The following is a 21,234-nucleotide window of genomic DNA, read 5'->3' on the forward strand; positions in this document are numbered from 1 at the left end:
GGCCTGCCTTGCTGTCCCCTGATCATGTGAGTGGCCCTCTGGACCCTCTCGATGCTGTCCACAGCCCTCCAGAAGTGTAGCGCCCAGAACTGGAAGCAGTACTCCAAATAAGTACTCAGTACATACTGAGCTTGATGTAGGAATTACTGAATTTCTTTTTGGTATACAAGATTGGATTAAATGCAGAAGTCTCTTCTGGAAGCTACACTGAGGATGTTTCTAGCCACTTGCCAGACAAGAAGCAAGAATTCAAGTGTAACAGGGAGACAGAGACTCCCGTTCCTAGGAATGAGGAAGGCCAGCCTGCTGTGTGGACAGATAAGCAGCTGACCCTAAGCTGCAGCAAGAACAACCAAGCTGCCCATCAGCCCTAATGATGAAAACCTGTGCAAGCAATTGACTCACCTGATTCAGATAAGGCAATGCCCCTGGACAGATAAGTTTAACACCTTGGAGGCAGGGGTGCCTGTCAGAGAGCCAAATTCTCTGGAAACAGAGGCCACCTGAGAAGCCTTTACAGGAGCTGGAGGCAGTGGTGCGGAACCAGGGGTGAGGGCTGACATGATGTTTGTTTGTTTAACCAGAATAAGGGAAAGTTTTGGTTAAAGCAATAGCTTGCCTTTATGTTATAGTTAAACCAGCGGACCAGGTGTGGCTAAAAGCAGAGACGAGGAGGCCACAGTGGGATGCCTGAGGGTACACTGAGTTTTAACCCATAGGGTGCCTGGGAGGCATGTAACTGAACCCTGACAAGGGAAGGGGCGTGAGTCATTGGAGTGCCTGAGGACACTGTAGTATTTGAGCCCTGCTAGGGCTGGGCACAAGTCTAGCAGGTGGAAACCAAGAGGGCAAAAGCTGGAACCAGGCACGGCAATACAGTGGTGGCCTGAAGCTGGGAGGGCTAGGACCAGAGCCTGAGAGGGGCAGAACCAAGGCCGGAGCCCAAAAGCTGAGGTCCCAGACAGTGGGCCTTGGGCTAGGCGCATCCACTTAGAGAAAAGGGGCCAAGGCAGGGAAGGCTGAAGTCCCCAAAAAGCTGAAATAATTGGTAATATTTGAGAGGCATGGGCATGGCTATAGGGGTGGTCAGAGGCTGCAAATAAAGCTTTAAATCACCAGGTGTCTGAATATACCAACAGAGCCAAAAGAGGGCCACAGCGGATTGAGAGTGGTTTGGCAGTGGACTGGACACCCTCTGGAACTCGGGCAGCCTCTTAACCTTTGCGGGGGGAGTGGGGGGATGTTAAGCAACATCAATGTGTAGGAGGTGAGTAGGAAAGAAGAGCCCAAGGGGCTGGAGGAGGCAGGAGTCATGTAATTGTAAGACAGCACTACAGCACAACTCGACACTGGCCCTCCTATACTAAGTATTTGGGTTTCCAAATTTAACTGTGCTCCAAATAAACTATTAATCTAGAGTAATACAGTAACCAACCATAGCTGAGTTAATTACACTGTCAGGTATTTTGAAATAAAATGTTCAAAAACTTGTGACAGACATATGCTGATATATATGAAAAGTGTCAGGTGAACAGAGAAAACATGTGGTAAGTAAAGAGCAGCCATGAATTACACTTGATAAGTAAAGTCTGAGAATATGTTCTATGTAACTGGATAAGGTACGCTCATCAATCAAATGTGGATTTAGGAGCATTTGGTTTTCAGCTACAGGAATGATTATAAACGGGCAGTTCTGATTCATAAACAGTAAACTATATATATAAATGTGTTTTCTTTTAAAAATATATCTTATTTGCCACCTTTGTTACAGTTTCGAGTTTGTTCTATTTTAATTTTTATAAGATGAACCATTAATACTAATGCAATAGGCTTCTATAAAAACTAGTTAAAATATTAAACTGTATTCAATATAAACACAATTAATACTACTCCAGAGGACTGGGTAGTACAGTGATTAATTCACAGCTCTTTACCTCTGGTAGACTTATTAGTGAACCTGACTACCTGCCAAGAGATGTGAATTTGTTCAAGCTTTAGTGACTCCTGAACATTTAATCAAGCACAACACCTGTGTACAGTTTAGCCCAATTAATCATAATTTCCAGTGATCTATATGATTTTTTAGATACGAGAGGCCCAACACTAAGAACCAAGTGCTGCACAATTCTTAGTCAGAAAAAGTTTACTTGCATGCAGAGAAAATAGGTGAAGTAATATTTGTAAGGAATAGGAAAGGTAGTTTACTGTCTTTCTTTTACAGGAATGAAATCAGTGCATAGTAAAAAGTGCCCTTCAGTGACAACATTCATTTACTAGTTGTTATAAAATTTGGTGGGAAAATTATTGTGGGAATAATACTTTGCATATAATGAAATAACTCTTGGCCTTGGAATTCCTCTCTGATTAGAAAAGTTTTTGTTTGCATTGTCTTCAGTTCACTGCTACAGTAGTTCTTTTTACCCCCTACTATTGGCCTTTGGAGTCTTTCTGCACAAACTGTGTTCTTGACAGATAAATTAATTGTACAATCTGAAAATGTCATCAGGCAAGAATGTAACCAAGGATTCCTCCAACTATGTATGCAGAAGAAAGGAAACATGCTAGCTGATGTTTAATATGGCTATAATTATGAAGCAGGATATAAAAAAAAAAAAAAAAAAAAAAAAAAAAAAAAAAAAAAAAAAAAAAAAAAAAAAAATCTGAAAACCCTTAAGATTGTGGACCAAATACTAACTGATTGTTAAGGTGCCACTACTGAGGCATCACAGCACCATGTTAGTCCCTTTGACTCACTTTGAATGATCTTGAACAGAAATCTGGTGCCCAGGCTTCCTCTACAATAAATGGAAAGAACTTTCTGCCTCTTAAGGGTGACCTAGATCACCTAGTCACTCCACAGAGGGGTGCCTACCGCTAGGGCTGTGCGAAACGCCACCATTTTCTTTCAACTTCCTTTTCGACAGGACAGTGTTTCATTTAGAGTTTCATTTCATTTCAAAAGCACGGTTCCATTTCATTTACTCAAAGATGTTTCTCTGTTTTGCTACTGTTTCGATGTTTTGGCCGTAGGTTATAATAAGGAAGCACGAAACTGCCTATAACTGTCATTTTTTGGTAGATTTGGATGAAAACAGCAGGGATGGTGTACCCTACTGAGGCCATGACACCTGCCACATTTCAAGGAGATAGGTGCAGGGGTTTCTGGGAAACCACACCTCAAGTTGCTGACAAGCACAACTTGTGACGTGTGACTGTGTGCGTGTGTTAAGGCATGCCCTCACTGGCGCTGGGGCCTCTACACAATGCAGTAGTGTGCCCCAATAACACTTCCTCCTCCCCTACAGCCTCAGCTCAGTCCATCACTTTAAATGATAACAGGTAATAAATTAGTAAGCAACACCAACAGCATCTCAGGCGGCCAATCACAGCCAATATCAGAGCAGTCCTTCCCCCACCTTCCCCCTCCCTCTACTTACTTTCAAAACATTTTGACTGCCATTGTTTCATTTCAAGGCTGTTTCGAAGCCCTTTGTTTCATTTAGATTTCGCTGTTTCAAGTTCAAAACTAGTCGAAACAGCCTTGAAATGAAACAGCCGGTGAAATTTCACACAGCCCTACCTACAGATAGTCAACAGGAACTCTTGACCAGGGTGGTTTCTAAAATTTGTCTGGATCACAACAGGATTTAAATACTTCACTCCTGCCTAGGTGACTGGTCTAAATTGCTTCTGAGCTTATGTAGCTGTCCAGGACCTAGGGAACTTGGGGGCCTAGTCGAGGTACCCAAAGAACTTTTAAAGCTAAAGTGAAGGCATCCGATGAATTTGGGTACCTCCACAGTTTTCTGGATGCTGACTGAAGTCAATTTGTCAATCTTTTATTTTGTAATTCTTTCCTTTTTGTAGCCTCACTGGATTGTTTGTTATAATTTTACAATTTATCCAACTGCACTTCAGGTTCAAATATCTGAGTAACTCAATAATTTATGTTTTTGTTATAGAAGGCTGGAAACAAATTGCATATTCATTTTATCTTGGTTATTTTGGTTTTGTATCTTTGCTATTATGATTTTTTATGTAAAAAATATTACATAAAATATGTAATTTTATTTATGGCTTTTCAATTTGTACCATGGATCTAAATAGCTGACCAACTCTACCATTATGTTTTTTGCAAGGGACTTAAACTTGTGTTTACAGATTCACAGCAAAGTTCAACTCAGTACATTATATTCTATTTTGATGGCAGTCTTAATTAAATCTTTTGGTTTTATCATCACTGAATTCAAAAGTAAGTTATGAATTAAGGTTTGTCACAGGGCACCTCGGTGCTCTGCTCCTAGAGAGGGGAAACTGCTGGGGAAAAGAGCCCTAGCAGGGAATAAGAGCCCACCTGCGGGTTGCCAGGGTAACTGGAAGCAGCGAATGACCCACACCTGACAGCGGTTAGCTGGCTGTAAGGGGCAAGGCCTGGCCCTTATGAAGCCCAGGGCTGAGGCCAGGCTGGCAGTTTCCTGCCAGCAGCCAGAGAGACAGGAGCTCCCTCAGCCATGATACGAGAAGCAGTGAGAACCGTAGGTACTGTCTAAGCCAGATAACAGAAGGCAGCTCTAAGATGTCAGAGCAATGTGGTTATAGCCAGGTGGCTTATAGTTATGTTGTAGCCTAGGGGCTTGTGTTTTGTTTTGTGTATTACACCGGTGGCTAGGGTGAGGCTATCAGGGGTTGGAGGAGGCCTCATCGGGGACTCACAACAGAGTGCGAGGACGCAGCATACTCAGGAAGGACCCACAGTGGTGTGGGGGCCCCAGCGCCAGTGAGGGCGCAGCGTTCTCATCGGGGACTCACAACGGAGTGTGACAACCCCGGCGCCAGTGAGGGTGCAGTATCGTCAAAGGGGCCTCACAGCGGAGTGTGAGGACCCCAGTGCCAGTGAGGGCGTAGCGTACTTAGGGGGAACCCACAGCGGTGTGGGGACCCCAGTGCCAGTAAGGGCGCAGCTTACGGGGTGCTTAGACCCCAGCCCCAAAGAGGTGGCCTTTTGAGAAGCCCCAGTGCGGGTGTGGCAAGCCCCAGAGAAGGGGTACTACTGAGAAGCCCCAGGGCGGACGTGGCGAGCCCCTGTGGAAGGCAGAGTACTGTGGTAAACCCCGGAAAGGGCAGAGTACTGCGGTAAACCCCGGCGAGAGGGGGTAGTGATGCGGTGAGCCCTGGAGAAAGGGGGTAGCAGTGCGGTGGGCCCGAGAGACAGGTGGCTCAACCAGGAAGTCCCAGAGTGGGCACAGAAGGCCCCAGAGAGAGGGGCAACATTATAGGGAAGGCCCCAGAGAGAGGGGCAACATTACAGGGAAGGCCCCAAGTGGACTCAGAGGGCCCAGAAGGGGGCAGCACTTGAGAAGGCCCAGAGAGAGGGCAGCAGTGCAAGAGAAGGCCCAAGAGAGAGGGTCACTGTACAGAGAAGGCCCCGAGTGGGCACAGAGAGCCCCAGGAGGGGGCAGCATAACAGAGAAGGCCCGGGAGTCGGGCGTGAGTACAGAGAGAGAGAGACAGACCGACGTCGATTCCAACTGCGAGGCTTGGGGCGTGGTATCAGGGGTGGTTGGAGCCACGCATAGCCCATAAGGCTAGGGTGCCCCAAAGCACCCATTTGCAGGAGAAGACCCACGAGGAGTCCGGAAAAACCACGGGGTCTGAGTCAACATAGAGACGTGTCCGAGAGGGCGTAAGGCAGCCTCCCAACCTTATCTAACAGGAAAGACGTGGCGTGCGAGAAACAGAGGGTGCCCTTGGGCCAACTAGGCACGGAGAGGGGGCCTCAAGGAGATCACGGCCCTCCCGGAGGACCCTGCCGTGACAAGGTTTTACCAAATTACCAGTCATCAAAAAGTGAAATAAAATATTGAATTCTTTGGTTATGAGATGCAGTGATAAACTCTCATTGGTGTGATACACTAGTGTTTTACAGTGATACAACTGTATGTGTTAACCACTGGTATAACATACCTCTCTTCCCCTCAACAGAGATTGATTAGTCAGGTGTGTCATAGCAATCACAATTTTTCTCCACAGTACAAGCAAGATTATATCTTCTCCATTTCTATTCAAGCCCTGTAAATCTACTCGGTGAGTACAGTAATATATAGTGCCTAAACTATTGTGTTTTTAAGATAGTAGTGAAGTTTGGTCCATTTCCTTAAGAACTGGTGGTAACCTAAAACACGCTATTAATAACATAATTTACTGATATATGATATAGTAATACTTACTTTGATATGGCTTTTCAGAGTTTCATGAAGGAGAAAACCTACTTGCACAGCATCTCCTTTCATATCAGTAATAACACAAACTTGTTGTGATAGGTTATCTGTGATCAAGAGAAAAAAAGAACTGAATATTTCATATAAAATGCATCAAAGAAAATTACTGATCTGGTAAACTTTATGTTAAAATTCTTCATTCCTATCTCCAATAGAGCCTCTCCACCAGCTGAAAATCTACTTTTAAGAGGATTCATTCTAAGGCAACTCAGTGCAATTGATAAATCAGAAAATCAAAAGAAAAATTCTGCTCTATTTCTTACATTCTGACAGAAGTAAAAAGCTCACATGAAGCCTATTCTAAAGACTACCGAAATAAATTAAAAGATTCCTAATTGACTTCCATGTGCACTGGATCAGATCCACAATACTTACATATTTATTAAATACCAAGGGAAGAATTTCCTGGAATACTGATTTCACATGGACTTAACTGCACACTAAATGCGTTTTTAAAAATTATGGAAAATGTATTCAACTGTATCAATTTAAAAAAAACTCCAAAACAAGTGACATTTGGGCAGAACTAAGAATATAGCCAGTTAAATTAAAGTCTTTTTCCTATAACAAGTTCCATGTGTTGCCTTTGCATATGTGAAGCTGTTTTGAAACTAATGGGGCTTTAGCCACAGGTTCTACCCCAACATAGAATAAGTTGCAAAATTAGAGTCAACGGTCATAATCCAGCTGATACTGGGGCACAACTGGAAATGTAGAACACATTATTAAATACACTGGTCTAAGTACAATTAATGCCCAGTCCTTTCCTTGAAAAGAGTAGTTAAAAAATAAATTTTGTCTCTTGGGACTGACTAAGATTCCAAAAGTTTCTTCTTTTTATTTTTTATTTTTAAATTCTGGCCTGACGGTCATCTTGTTTTTAATGCAAGCTTTTATCCTTAGATGTTCAATTAATATGGACCTTGAAATCCTAGAATGCAAGGTTTGTGTTGTCTTATGGATGCCCATTCTGCAAGCAGCTAAAAGATTTATAAATGTGCAGTATAATTATATTGAAAACAGACCTCTAACACACTTCAAGGACAAAAATATCCAGGATAACAGAAATAAATCAGTTGGGATGGATTTAAAAGAGAATATAAAGATATGCTGTAAATACTCATAAAAGCAAGACTGAATATCAAACTAGATAATGACTACATGTGAAAAGGTGTTTTAATATTTAAAAACATAATACATTCATTCAGATGTTTTTAACATTGTCCAAATAAACTTCCACCTCACTCTCTGCCATATGTTCATGCATACTTTTGTAAAGAGTAACAAACACAGAATAAAAAGGAATTTAAGCTGCTCATTACTATAGTTTATGGTAAACAACATGATAATTTTCAAGCAATGTTTTGAGAGATGTAAAGTTAAATTAATCGCTGAACAGCCGAAAATAAAAGGTGGAAGGCAGAATTTCTCATATTTACCATGTCAATAATACACATGGTGTCTTCAGATTAGACTAGTTAGTGAGACCAGTTAGTCTCACTTTTATCCTTGGGAAAATTCTGGAAAAAATCATAAAGGATCATATTTGTGGGAGCCCAGCAGGGGAAATAATGCTGAAAGGAAATCAGCATGGATTCACTGCAGGTAGATCCTGCCTGACTAACCTTGTTTCTTTTTATGACCAGATCACAAGATGTTTAGATGCAGGAGTCGAGGTAGATGTCATTTACCTAGACTTTAAGAAGGCCTTCAATATGGTACCTCATTCTGTTCTCATAAATAAACTGACAGGCTGTGATGTAAATGATTCCATGGTCAGGTGGGTGGCAAATTGGCTTAGAGATCACACCCAGTGAGTAGTGATGGATGGGTTGATATCGACTTGGAAAGATGTGGGCAGTGGAGTCCCACAAGGCTTGGTCTTTGGACCAGTGCTATTCAATGTCTTCATCAGTGACTTAGACAAGGGTGTGAAGAGCACCCTGTCCAAGTTTGCAGATGATACCAAATTATGGGGCAAAGTTAACACACCAAAGGGCAGGGAACAGATCCAAGCGGATCTGGACAGGTTGGAAAAATGGGCAGAACAAAATAGGATGCATTTCAACATCGACAGAGCACTTAAGATAAAGTACCCCCACCACCATTTTGAAGCGTGGGGATGCTAATATACAAGATGCAGGAGGCTGCTGAAGAGTGATAATTGCCACACTCCAGCAGACTTGATTAATTGAGTCCAGTGCATTGAAGCAGCCTCCCTGCTCATGTATAGGCACCCTATAAGGCCACAGATTCACTGCGTAAAATGCAAAGCTAAACATGCATGACAATTGGCTTCCACATAATGATTTATTTCTGCAAATTTATGAGCTAAAGAGTAGGCCTTGCATCTACACGAGAATCCATCTTGGATTTACTTATCAGAGAGGAACTGATGGGGAAAGGAAGGGAAGCTTGAAACTAGTGACCAACAACCACTCAAATTCAGCATGCAACTAAACAAGGAGTATGAATATAATAGAGCAGTCCAAGACTATAAGAATTTAAGAAGTCAGTTTTTGAGATGTTAGGAACTTAGTGAGCAAAGCAGGATCAAAACCATTATGAAGCATCATGTGGAATCCTAAAAGCCACCACAAACTTAGAAACAGCATATAATGCTTTTTTACACACAAAAACAACAAAAGTTGTGTGTAATGTAACCCCGGAAGTGACTACTCGAAGGCTGCAGTTTACAAAGCCAGTACCACACCTTCCTCCTGGTATTCTAAACAGAAAGAGAAGAATTAGGAAGTGAGTTAAGATTTGTAGGTTAAATTTATGAAAGAAAACAGAATGCCTTTAATGACATTCAGAGCACTTAGACGAAAAAGGAACGCATATTATAAAATAGCAGAAGGAAAGTATTTCACAGAAAAAATCCCTGAGGGCTAGGGACAGACATTCAAAAAGCTTGAGCCTGAATTGATTCAATCTTTGCAGGTTAGTCTAACCTGCCTAGGCTGAATCAGTTTGTAACCATACAGACATCCCCTCTGGAATGCAAAAATGCAGGGACATATCTGCAGTGGCTAAGGCTAGAAGCTGAGGTGCGCTAGAGCAGCCTTCCCTTCCCTTGTAGAGTGCTGAGCTGAGGGGGGCACGGCCAGGCCCTGGCAGGAAGCTCTGATTAGGAAGTGGATTTAACCCCCACCCTGCCTGCACCGTCCCAGGCTTTTCCCTGCTCACTGCTCAAGGGGCAGGAGTATTGCCAGACCCTGCATCTGTTGATAATGAGCTTTTCAATCTCCATCTCCCTGCCTGCTCAGACTGTCTGCAAACCAGGTCATATCTAACACCTTTCTCTTCCCCTCTTGAAGACTGACAGATTGCAACCAGCAGGTTGTTTGTCAGAACTAAATTTCAGTCCATTAACCCCTTCAAAAGACATCTCTCATCAGTTTCAAGCTTTTCTCATCTGCAGACTGCATTTGCATGTGCAAGCCACTAGCTGTCTGCCTTTTTTCCAGTGAAATTGGAGATCCACACAGACACCTCTCAGCATTAGCTAGCATGGGGGGGAGGGCGGGGGGCATGGCCAGATACTCAGTCCCTGTCGTGGGAGAGGAGTGGGAATCCCTGCTTGAGCAGCCAGCGGGGAGTGGGGGCGGTGCGGAACGAAGCCTGGCAGGAGCTGCAGCAGTCCCTCATCCACCTAGAGCTGTGATAGTGCTCTGGCTAGGACAGATAGTGGAAGGGCCAACTTTGCTCTACTCTAGCAGACAGCCCTGCCCAGCCCAGAGAGCATGCCGGGATTCTGGGGGAGTCTAGTTTATCTTAAACCAGCAAGGGGTCTGAAACAGACATTGTATAAACTGGTTTGGCTTAAATTAGTTAAGTCTGATACTACGTTCAACCAAGTTTATCTCAAACTGGTTTCAGCCATTTTCAAATTGGTTTATATGCACTGAACATCTGTTCTGTTACAAGTTTAAATCAGTTTCTGATCACTTCAACCAGTTTATGTGTAACGTCTGTCCCTAGTCTAAGAGGAGAATACTATAATTAATGATAATACAAATATGGATGAGATAATGAAATCTTTTTCAACCAAATGTTCAACAAAAAAAAACCAGAAAAGAAATGTGATTAAGTTGAGAACTGCTTTTAGCTGATGAGTCTACACACACACACACACACACACACACACACACACACACACAGATTGAGAGAGGGACAGAGACAGAGAGAGAGAGAAATCCCTGAAAGCAGGTGTATCAAAGAGCACTAGTCTTGCAACTATAGGATAATATGCCATAGTGGTACATGCTTCCCACACCCTGCCCCACCCACTCGTCCCCAGCCCTGGGGATCAGACCATAGTCCCTTATCTAAATCAGTTCACCATCAAATCAGCTTCTGCACTACACCTACTTTCTTTGGGAAAACAAAATTAAAGATGTGTAGGTTGTAGCCATGTTAATCTAAGGACATAGGCAGACAAGGTTCTTTGGATGAATCTGATATCTTTTATTAGACCAACTTAAATAGTTGGAAAAAAATTTCTTAGACATCTTTTGTGTTTAAAAACCCTTCGTCAGGCTGAGGAGCCATCTGCAGTTGGGGTGTGCTCTTCCAGGATGCAATGAATAGTAAAGAGGCCAGAGGCTGGTATGCATGCAAGAAAGGCAGTCAGTGAAGATGTAAACTGAGGAGTCAGTGGGTCAGAGACAGGCTGGGGATTGGGGGGGGGAGGGAAGGGAAGGGAAGGGGGATGAATGTAGCAGGTAAATAGTGGAGAAGTGCCTGAGAAGTCAGGTGTCAGGCAGGTTATAATGTGTCATAAATCCAATGTCTATAGAGTCCAAGAGTTTTTGTATCTAGGAGGCTGATGAAGTGAAGTACACAGGCTCATCTCTGAAAAGTGTTTTGTAAATTCCCTTTGAGGATTAGAACCGAGAGATTGGAGAGAGAGAGTGGTTTTCTTGTGAGAAATGTGTCCCCACTATAATTAGGTATTCTTGTCTTTAATAGATTTCCGGTGTGCGTTCATTCTGGTGCGCAGTTCTTGTTTGGTCTCTCCTACATATTTTCCATCAGGGCATTTGGCACATTGGATGAGATGTATTACATATCTGGAGGTGCAGCTATAAGATTCAGGAATGCTGATGGTTCTGTTATCGGGTATGCTGATGGTGATAATTATGGGGTGGTAGAGATGTGTTCGCAGGTTTTGCATTTCTTGTCATGGCATGGTCTGGATCCATTCAGTGTGTTCTGGGCTGTAGGAGGTCTGCTTCTGATGATCAGGTTAGAGAGGTTGTATTGAAAACTTATAGGGAGAAGGGGAGGCGGCGGGATGCCACGCCAGCAGCTGTTTGCGGCAAAAGTGAAACCGTGGCGGCTGGAACCACCGTGGTTGAAGATCAAAGAAAAAACCTGCAGCGGAGCCAGGAGGAGCTGGGAATGGCTGCCGCATCCACCTGGGCACGTTTTATAAAAGTGTGCCAAGGGCGATTGACTGGGCAAGCAGCCAGAGCTGGCAGAAAAGGCTCACCTGGAAGGGAGCCAGGGGACCCAAAAGAGCATCCCTGGCTGGCCCGCAAGGGTCAGAGGAGCCAGATGGCGTGGAGCAGGAGAAGGCTTAGTGGCTCCCCTCAGGAAGGGAGCATGGAGGGAATACTGGGCCAGCATGGACCCAAGGAGCCGCCACTGGACACGTTGTGGGCCAGAGCCGGTAGCCCCAGTGACTGGAACGGTGACAGATACAGCAAGGATGGGACCCTGAACCAAACAACCCACAGCAGGTACCGAACTCAGGGAATCAGCGCCACGTCAAGGGAGGCGGCAGTCCAGGTAGAAACCGGCTCTGCATAGATGAGAGAGCAGAGAGGGGCTGCGGAGAGCACTCGGCACTAGTTACACCGGTGGTCAACAACCACAGCCCCAAGGGACCAAGTACTGGGGAGGGCCCAAACATAGGCCCTAACAAGCAACATCACGGTTGGCGTTAGGTGGGGTGTAGGGGAGGTGGAGCCACAAGAAGAGGCGGTCACAAGGAAGGCCAAGGGAAAGAACCAGGGGGACAGGACCAGACATCGTCCTCCTGATTTAAAACCCCTTATCAAAGACATGGCAGGTGAGACCCCTGGGGACCCAACCCAAAGCCACTCCCACAAGCACCGAAGAAGCCACGGCGACATTCTTAAAGAGTCCACACATGTGACACTCGGGAGAAAGACACAGGAAGTTAAAGAGGTTCAGTGCTTGTTTGAAGGCTAGGATGCGTGGGTTCTGGGAAGATCTCTTTAAGATAATTTGAATCTGGAGGGGATCTGGGACAGAAGTTCAATAAATGGATTTAACCTAAATCAGTTAAGTCAGATACTACATCCATCCAAGTTTATCTTAAATCAGTTTTGGCCATTTTGAAAGCAGTTTATGTGCATTGAACTTCTGCTGTCACAGATTTGAACTGGTTTCTTATCACTTGTACCAGTTTATGTATCATTTCAGTCCTTAGACATAAACTGAAAGGTTCATGACCTATACCCAACAAGCACTAGTTCAAATTTGTCCATAATTAAAATCTGTGGGAACTGACAGAAGTGACATTTGTCATGAGATTGGCCCCTTGAAAGCACTCTACAGTCATGCCCTGACAGAAGAGCATGGCTGCAGAGCACTTTAGAAGTGCCCGATAACACAACAAATTAACCCTCATGTAATGAGGGTTCATATTTCACAGACATTTGGGCTGGAAGGGACTCTGGAGGATCAAATCCAGCCCCCGCCCCAGGGGCAGGAAGTCAGCAGGGATCATAGAATCCTAGCGAGATAAGCATACAAATGTGTCTTGAAGGCATTCAAAGTGGGTGCTTGAACCGCCTCCGGCGGCAGTCTATTCCAAACCTTGGGGGCTCAGACAGTAAAGAAGTTCTTCCTTATGTCCAGCCTGAATTGGTCATGGCAGAGTTTGTGACTGTTCGATTTTGTCATCCCTTGGGGTGCTCTGGTGAACAGATGTTCCCCCAGACCCTGATGAGCACCCCTGATAAACTTATAGGTGGCCATCAGATCACCCCTGAGCCTGCGCTTTTCCAGGCTGAAGAGCACCATGGTGCTCAGCCTCTCATCATAAGGTCTGTTTTCCTGACCTTTGATCGTGCATGCTCTCCTCTAACCCCTCTCAAGCTTCTCCACATCCTTTTTGAATTGTGGAGCCCAAAACTGGACGCAGTACTCCAGCTGTGGCCTCACCAAGGCCGAGTACAACGGGGGAATGACATCCCAGGATTTGCTTGAGAAGCATCTATGGATGCAAGCCAGCATTTGGCTCACTTTACTAGCCGCAGCATCACATTGAAGGCTCATGTTCATCTTGTGGTCCACCATGACCCCCAAGTCCCTTTCATCTGTAGTGCTAACCAGCATAGCACTGCCGAGCCTATAAGCATGCTGCAGGATTTTCCTCCCAAGGTGGAGAACCTTGCATTTTTCGGTGTTGAACACCATCAGGTTCTCATCCGCCCATTTCATGAGCCTGTCAAGATCCACCTGGATCACCCTCCTGTCCTCAGGTGTGGATGCTTTACCCCAGAGTTTGGTGTCGCCGGCAAACTTGGCCAGCCCACTGCTAACACCAATGTCCACATAATTGATGAAGATGTTAAATAGTACAGGCCCTAGGACAGAGACTTGAGGGACCCTACTGGTCACAGCGAACCAAGACAATTGGCTCCCGTTGACCACCACCCTCTGGGTCCTACCACGGAGCCAATTCCCCAGCCAGCATATCGTGGTGAGGTCAAGACCGCAGTTAGCCAGTTTAGCCAAGAGGTGATCATGGTATACCAGACTGAAGGCTTTTTTAAAGTCAAGATATACAACATCAATCTCTTCCCCCTTGTCCAGTTGATAAGTCACCTGGTCATAAAAGGAAATGAGACTGGTCAAGCAAGACCTACCCACAACAAACCCATGCTGGGTATCCCTCTGGATATTGCCTTCAGCTAGTCTGTTAAGGATGGCCTCTTTGATAATCTCTTCTAAGGCCTTCCCCAGGATAGAGGTCAGGCTGATGGGCCTGTAGTTTGCCCGTTCTACTTTCCTCCCTTTCTTGAAGATGGGCACCACATTGGCCCTCTTCCAATCATTTGGCACTTCACCAGAGCGCCAAGAGATCTCAAAGATCCATGCCAGGGGCTGAGCAATGATGCTTGCCAGCTCCCTGAGTGCCCTTGGGTGTAACCCATCAGGGCCGGCTGACTTGAAGGTATCCAGGCTGTCAAGGTGTTCCTTCACGAGGTCAGCTTCGATGGAGGGCAAGGAATCTCCCTCACCTGGGCCTCCTTGACCCACTGGGCAGGGCCGTCCCATGGGACTGGTGAAAAACAGATGCAAAGTATCCATTTAGCAAGTTTGCTTTTTCCTGGGCGTCAGTTGTCAGTTGCTCCACCTGGTTTAGCAGGGGTCCAACGTTGCCCTTGCTTTTCCTCCGGCTCCCCACATATCTAAAAAAGGACTTTTTATTTTCCTTGATATTTGTAGCTAGCTGGAGTTCCATCACAGCCTTGGCTTTCCTGATTTGCAGAGTATTCCTCCTTGGTGGCGGTTCCAGTCCTCTATCCTTTGTAGGTCTTCCTTTTAAGATGCAGGAGGTCTGCCGGTTCCCTGGAGAGCCATGGGGGGCTGCTGTGCCCTTTTGCTGCCTTTCCTCCGAGATGGGATGGACTTTGCTTGTGCATCCAGGATTGCTCCCTTGAGGAGCAACCACTTGTCCTGACCTCCCCTCTCCATTGGGTTGTGGCCTTTTAGGGCCTCTCTGACAAGCCTCCTTTGCTTGTCAAAGTCAGCTTTCCTGAAGTGGAGAACTTCTGTATTACTGACTGACTTGCCAACTTTATGGCACATGGTGAAGGTGATCAGCTCAAGGTCACTGTCACCCAGCTTCCTTTCAATCGTTAGGTCGCTGATTAGGTCATCCCCAGTTGCCAGTATGAGGTCAAGCAGCACTTTACCTCTAGTCGGCCCGTAGACTTCCTACATCAGATGAAGGTCATCCACACACGAGAGAACGCTTTGCGACTGCTCGGATTTGGCCAAGCGCTCCTCCCACGAGATGTCTGGGTAGTTAAAGTCTCCCATGACAACCATACACTGGGTTGAAGGTGCTCCAAAGCAAACCACTTTCATTAACTTCTGTTTGTCCCTGTGTGTGACTGAGGCTTGGCTGATGCAGCCCAGCCCCGCCCACAGCGCTATCTGCAAGAAGAGAGGGGGAGAATGGAGGGGAAGGAGCTGCAGATCCACTTCCCCCACCCCCCAGCTCAGTCTGGGCAAACCCCAGCCTCCAGCTCCCTTTCCCCTCCCTTCTCCCCCTCCCTTCCTGCAGACAGCACTGGAGCTGGAAGGAGTGGAGGGTGGGGCTAGGGGGAGAGAGGATGCAGAAAGGCAGCTCCCCCTGGATCAGATACAAAGTGGAGCTCGATCCCCCACCCCATCCCCGCCCATTAGAGAAAATCTGTTGGGTCAGTAGTGCGGGTCGCTCTAACTCATGGCACTTTCTGCGAAATGCCATGAGTTACAGCACAGAGCTGCACTTCTGTCAGCACCCTGTAAGAACCATCTCTTTTCAAAAGGTCTTCATTTTGCTTTGTGGCCATTCTGGAGGGTTTGGACCTTTCCCCTATACCCGGTGCAAGTGCTGAGATCTGGAGAGAAGCGGGTTTTGTTACTCTACAGCAGGGTTGTCAAACATAAAACCCATAAGCCTTATCTGGCCTGCAAAGCTGGGTCATCCAGGCAACAGTTTTGATGGTGGAGACCTTCCCACAGCTGCCACCAAGCAACCAGGCAAGACTTATGTCTCTGGAGTCCCAGCAGCACCACAGGAAGAATCTCAGCACTGTGACTTGTTCCTATGACTGCAGCCAAACACACACAGGATACCAGGCTTCTTGCGGTGCTGCTGGGGCTCCAACACCATGGCTATCTAACACTATGCTTTTATTCACCCACCATTAAACCCAGAAACCCCACTCAGTTCCTACTCCATTTCTGACAATTCTGATAACAACAAGGCTCCTGTTCTCCACTAAGCACAATCTACATAATGCAGCAAATACTCCTCTCTCCTTTTTTTCCCCATACATGTGGGAGATCAAGCAACAAAAACCACCTTCTCATCCCTCCAACACTGTTCCCATCCCAATCATAGTTCTGCCAAGCTGCTCCAGTGAATCACTCCATCATCCAATACAGCTACACATAACAAAAAATGCAACTGGAGCATATATCATTTTGGAAAGCCAAGAGCCCTGGTTAAACTTATCTGTGTTTTTTTATCATGAATCTGAAGAAAGGATAATGCATTGTCTAGAAAATATGAACATAAACAAATTAACTGGGCGAGATGATACCATTAGTAATGCCCCCTCCCTCTCTACCTCATTGCCACTGCATTGTTTGTCTTCTTCCTTGCCCCCAAATGCTACTTTATCTGTAGCTTTACTGTCTTTCCTTTCTTAATCACTATTATATTATCAGATCATATCTTTCCCCTATTGTAGCTTTCATATCTCCCACATTCTCATTCCATAACTACATCTCCTTTGCACATAACCATGAAGTAAATTTCAGGAATAGCAGACTTGATCTTCCAAATGCTGTTTAGTGTTTAACCTTTATTCAGAGTACAACAACTGATTAGGATACAACAGCTAAAGTTCCCTACATTCTCTATCCCCACCCCAATCATCAAAATATATTAGGATAAGCCCTGACTTCCTTAATCAGTAATGAGAGATTGCTTGAATAAAGTTTGAGATTGGACTCAAGACTTGCTATGGGCTTTTTTAACTCTTCTCCAACACAGAAACCTTTGTTTTATATCATCAGGCAGCTCAGATGCTGCTTAAAGCTATTTTTGACTTAAGCCATATTTATAATTGCCATAAAAGTAACCCCCTCATCAGCTTTTATCTTTTGACATTCTATACACAACAGCCCATAAACTTACTTGCTATATGGGTGGGACTGTCTTCTGTACTCGTCTTAGCACTTTGTTGGGGCTGTCTTTTCCATCACAGTAAAACTTATTAAAATGCACATTTTACATTATCCTCAATTTTTAAGTAGTATCCTTTCTCTTTGGTATGGCTTTCTCACTTTGAAAAATTTCAGAACCTTATTATGAAACTCACAACAAAAATATTGCTGTAAGCACAAAGAAAGCACTATAATTCACGTGTGTTCAATTTTCTAGGGATGGAATTTGATAAAGATAAATGTATTTTTTTTACATAAAAGAAATGGCTGTTACAGTTCCACATTCTTCCAACAGCAACTGTCAGTAAAATAAGAATTTACAGAAACACACCTCCATTTATACAACAGTATTTATCTACATCAAGAATTAAAATTTCCCCATCCCTAAAACCCCTGCACAGATGTCATTAGAGGGCCATGCATTAACAGTGGTTTTTGTTTGCATTACTCAAATCCTGAGAAATTTGAGCTGCAGGCTTCCTGGTTTTACTGCCATAGACATATCAACAGTAAGAAAATTCATAGTTCATGCTGAAACACTATGTAATGATGTATGTAAGGTGTTAAAGATCATTTATTTGTTCACATAACTTGAGGCAAACAGATTTTGTACATTTTAAAGTTTCCTATAAAAATCAATGCAACCTCTGTTTTGGCTAAAAAGTAGTGCTTTGAGCAAATTAACTTGAAAGAACATCTTGTAAAGTGTGCTAAAAATATGGAAATTATATCCTGCAGAGTGAAATATTTGAAGTCTTCAAAAAATTAAAGAGGGAGGAAAAGTTAAGTAGCATACAAGTTTAACTTAATTTACAAAGGCAAGATGTCTATAAAAGCAAAAAAAATCTAGGTTAAAACTAAAATTTCATTTTTAACCTGACCCCTTCATGCTGAGGTATTGTAACTCAAATTGCCTTACAGCAGATTATTCAATGACATCTCTCATGGCTTCCTTTCCAGGATCTCATTCAATCTTTTAAATTTAAAGTATACACCTAACACCTAGGGAACCATTTAATTTAGGAAATTCTAAAATACTTACAAAATCACAACCTCCTAAATCTATCATTTCAATTCTTGCTCTCTCCAAATGCACATCATTCATCAACCTATTTATACTCAAAAGTCTGAAATGAGTTAAATAAAATGCCTCTGGTATAGATAAGAACATGGATAAGCTGCTGTGGCTATTTGGTATAGTTTATCCTGAAAACATTTCTGAGGTACAACTATCTCTGACAAGGGTCCTGTCTATTCAGACAAAAGAAACGAGAAAACAACTGCTATAAAGCTGTCTTCAGAGTCACAGAACAAGCTTCACTTCTTATTCATATAAGACAATAAACCAAAAACTCCCTGTAATTACTCAATGTACAACATTTCCCTGCCCCTGTTGTCATTGGCACATACAGAATAAAAAATTTGTGGCAACACATAAGGAAGAGGTGTGCTTCCAGTCAGTACTACCTATTATGGGCAATACCTCCACCTACTGCCCATCCTACTGCCCCAGAGCAAAAACCAATCAATGGTTACAGGGTGCAATACTCCACCCTGAGGCTTCACCAAATATTCAATCCAATGTTATACCCCTTGATAAACAAAGGAATGGCAGAAGTACTTTTTGCAATAGTTTTCACTTATATTCACCACATCACAAACTATAATACTTAGTTCTTGATTATTATGAACTAAGACTGGATGTCTTCCACTATTTTTGTATATATGCCCGTAAAACTGGTATTTATGCACATACATAGATGGGCAAGTACCTAATTAGCTAAGTGTACAGGCAAAATGCCCAACCAGCAAGTACATGGCAGTGTGCAGAAGTAGTTCCAAAGGCAAGGTTCTCCTTTTTGCCTCTCTCTCTCTTTTTACATCAGACTATGTTCTATTGAGAAGCTACATTTAAAGTTTACATGTTCAAACTAGAGTTCAAAGATACTTACCTTAGGGGCAGCAGTCCAACTGCAGATTTTTTAAGGATGTTTTGTATTATCCAGATCTTAAGTACATTTCTAGATGAGTCACCTTGACTGCAAGATGAGGTTTCTTTACTTATAGACTATTAAAAATAGGCATGTACAACTCTGCCTACATACTCTGCAAGTTAATACCTGCTGAACTAAAGAAAAGCATTAACATTACTATTTTAAAATGAATGATGCTGGGGTTCTGTGATTGTCATAACACAGTTGCAAGAGAAAGACTTACAGGAGTAAAAATAGGAAGCAAGTTTTAAGAAAAGAGTTTCAGAAAACAGTGACTCATAGGCTATTTATATTATTTAGATGTAGTACTATCGGTGTGGGTATAACAATGTATGTATATATGTTTTCATTACCTACATCAGAGTTCAGTTTTGCAGGCTGGAATTTGTCTATTATCAAGTCTCATTTAAGCAGCAGTTGAAATCCCAGTTGTGCTTCTCGGAAGCATTTGGTACTCGTTAGCTTTACTTGCATAGGTAGAAATACATTTGTAATGGAGATGACTAAGAACCAGCCTTTTAATTACAGGCAGATGACAAATTGTGGCTTCTTTCAAACACCATTCTATAGCTAGATATTTATTCTTACAGTCATTTTTCTTTTATTTAAATTGCAATTAGGCTATTAATCAAAGAAGAACTGACAAAAGCCAGTGCACCTCAAAAGTAAGTAGATATTAAAGAAGTGTTCTTATAAAAAATGAAGTGAACGCAAAAATGTTCGTTAGTGAAGCTCTTTACTGCTACAAGTATAAATTCAACATTTTGTCTTATGTAAAATAAACTCTTCTAGATCTGTATATCCAAGACCATAATGCAACCCAAAACAATGAGTAAGGTATTCAGGTTGTAGCCATATTGGTCTGGAGGAAAAAGTATTCGGGACTTGTGGTAGAGGTGATATCTTTTATTATCTCAACTAGATTTTTTCAAAAAAAAAAAATTCTTTAATTGCAAGCTTCCTGGCACAAACACCGTTCATCAGGCATCAGAGAAAAGTTTATAAAAGTTCTTAATTGGAAACAAATGAGTAACAATTTTCATAAAACATATGCCTTTAACTTAGCTTAAAAGGATTTCATTACTGTTAAAACAAAAGTGTTGGCATTATCTTAAGTTTAAGGAACTGTATCATTTGAGTTCTTAGTTAACTTTCATTTAGCTGGGGATAGCATGGAATTTAAAACACAAACCACAAAATTAAAGAGAGACAGGCAATTTTCTTCATTAGTTTTAAGTGAATCCAGAGATATTGGGGCAACTAATTATTCAAAGCTAGTAAAATAAGCAAAGCATGTGAGCTCCTGCTAATAGAGGATCAAATTTAACTTACTGGAACTGTAATAGAGACCAGAGAGCAACTCTATGCATTCTCTCTCATAAGAGAAACATGGGCCTTGCCAGGCATCCATGACTATGAACAGGATATACTAAGTAGATAGTGTGTGTTTATAGAGTATAACAGGGGTGGGCAATTATTTTGGGCAGAGGGCCGCTTACTGAGTTTTGGCAAGTCATTGAGGGCCGCATGACAGGCAGCCCAGGACAAATTAATATTAAATTTTCTAAATTTTTTAGGGATCCCGTGAGCTGGATAGAATGGCTTGGCAGGCCACATCCGGCCCATGGGCCGCATTTTGTCCACCCCTGGAGTATAAATTGGGAGATCATCCTCTCCTATCTGTTGCTTTCCATTAAGAGTATATCTGTATATATACAATGAGCTAAATGATCAGCTAGCAGAGTTCAAATGTGTTCCAATAAATCTGCACAGATCTACACCAGCCAGGGATCTAGATTTGCTCTTGGAATGAGCAGAAAATACAAGATGCCCCTCAAACCATGCCTAGTTGTAGGATATTCAGAACCACATTAAGCAGCATGGTATAAATTGTCATTGGGTTATGGCAGTCCTGTCAGTTATACAGGGATACCACTCTATTACACACATAATCCTTCCTATTCCCTCTTTCC

At 43.3% G+C, this 21,234-nt stretch overlaps 1 protein-coding gene across 1 annotated transcript in view; it reads right to left on the reverse strand.

Annotated features, from left to right (window-relative positions):
* Positions 1–21,234, reverse strand: part of ISPD (isoprenoid synthase domain containing) — a 232,055-nt gene that overhangs the window by 121,842 nt on the left and 88,979 nt on the right. The window contains exon 7 of the mRNA XM_006018934.3: positions 6,228–6,325. Coding sequence (XP_006018996.1) covers positions 6,228–6,325 — 98 coding nt within the window. The remainder of the gene's footprint in view (positions 1–6,227; positions 6,326–21,234) is intronic.

This window comes from Alligator sinensis, unplaced genomic scaffold (genome assembly GCF_000455745.1).
Source record: "Alligator sinensis unplaced genomic scaffold, ASM45574v1 scaffold123_2, whole genome shotgun sequence".
NCBI classification, from domain to species: Eukaryota; Metazoa; Chordata; order Crocodylia; family Alligatoridae; genus Alligator; species Alligator sinensis.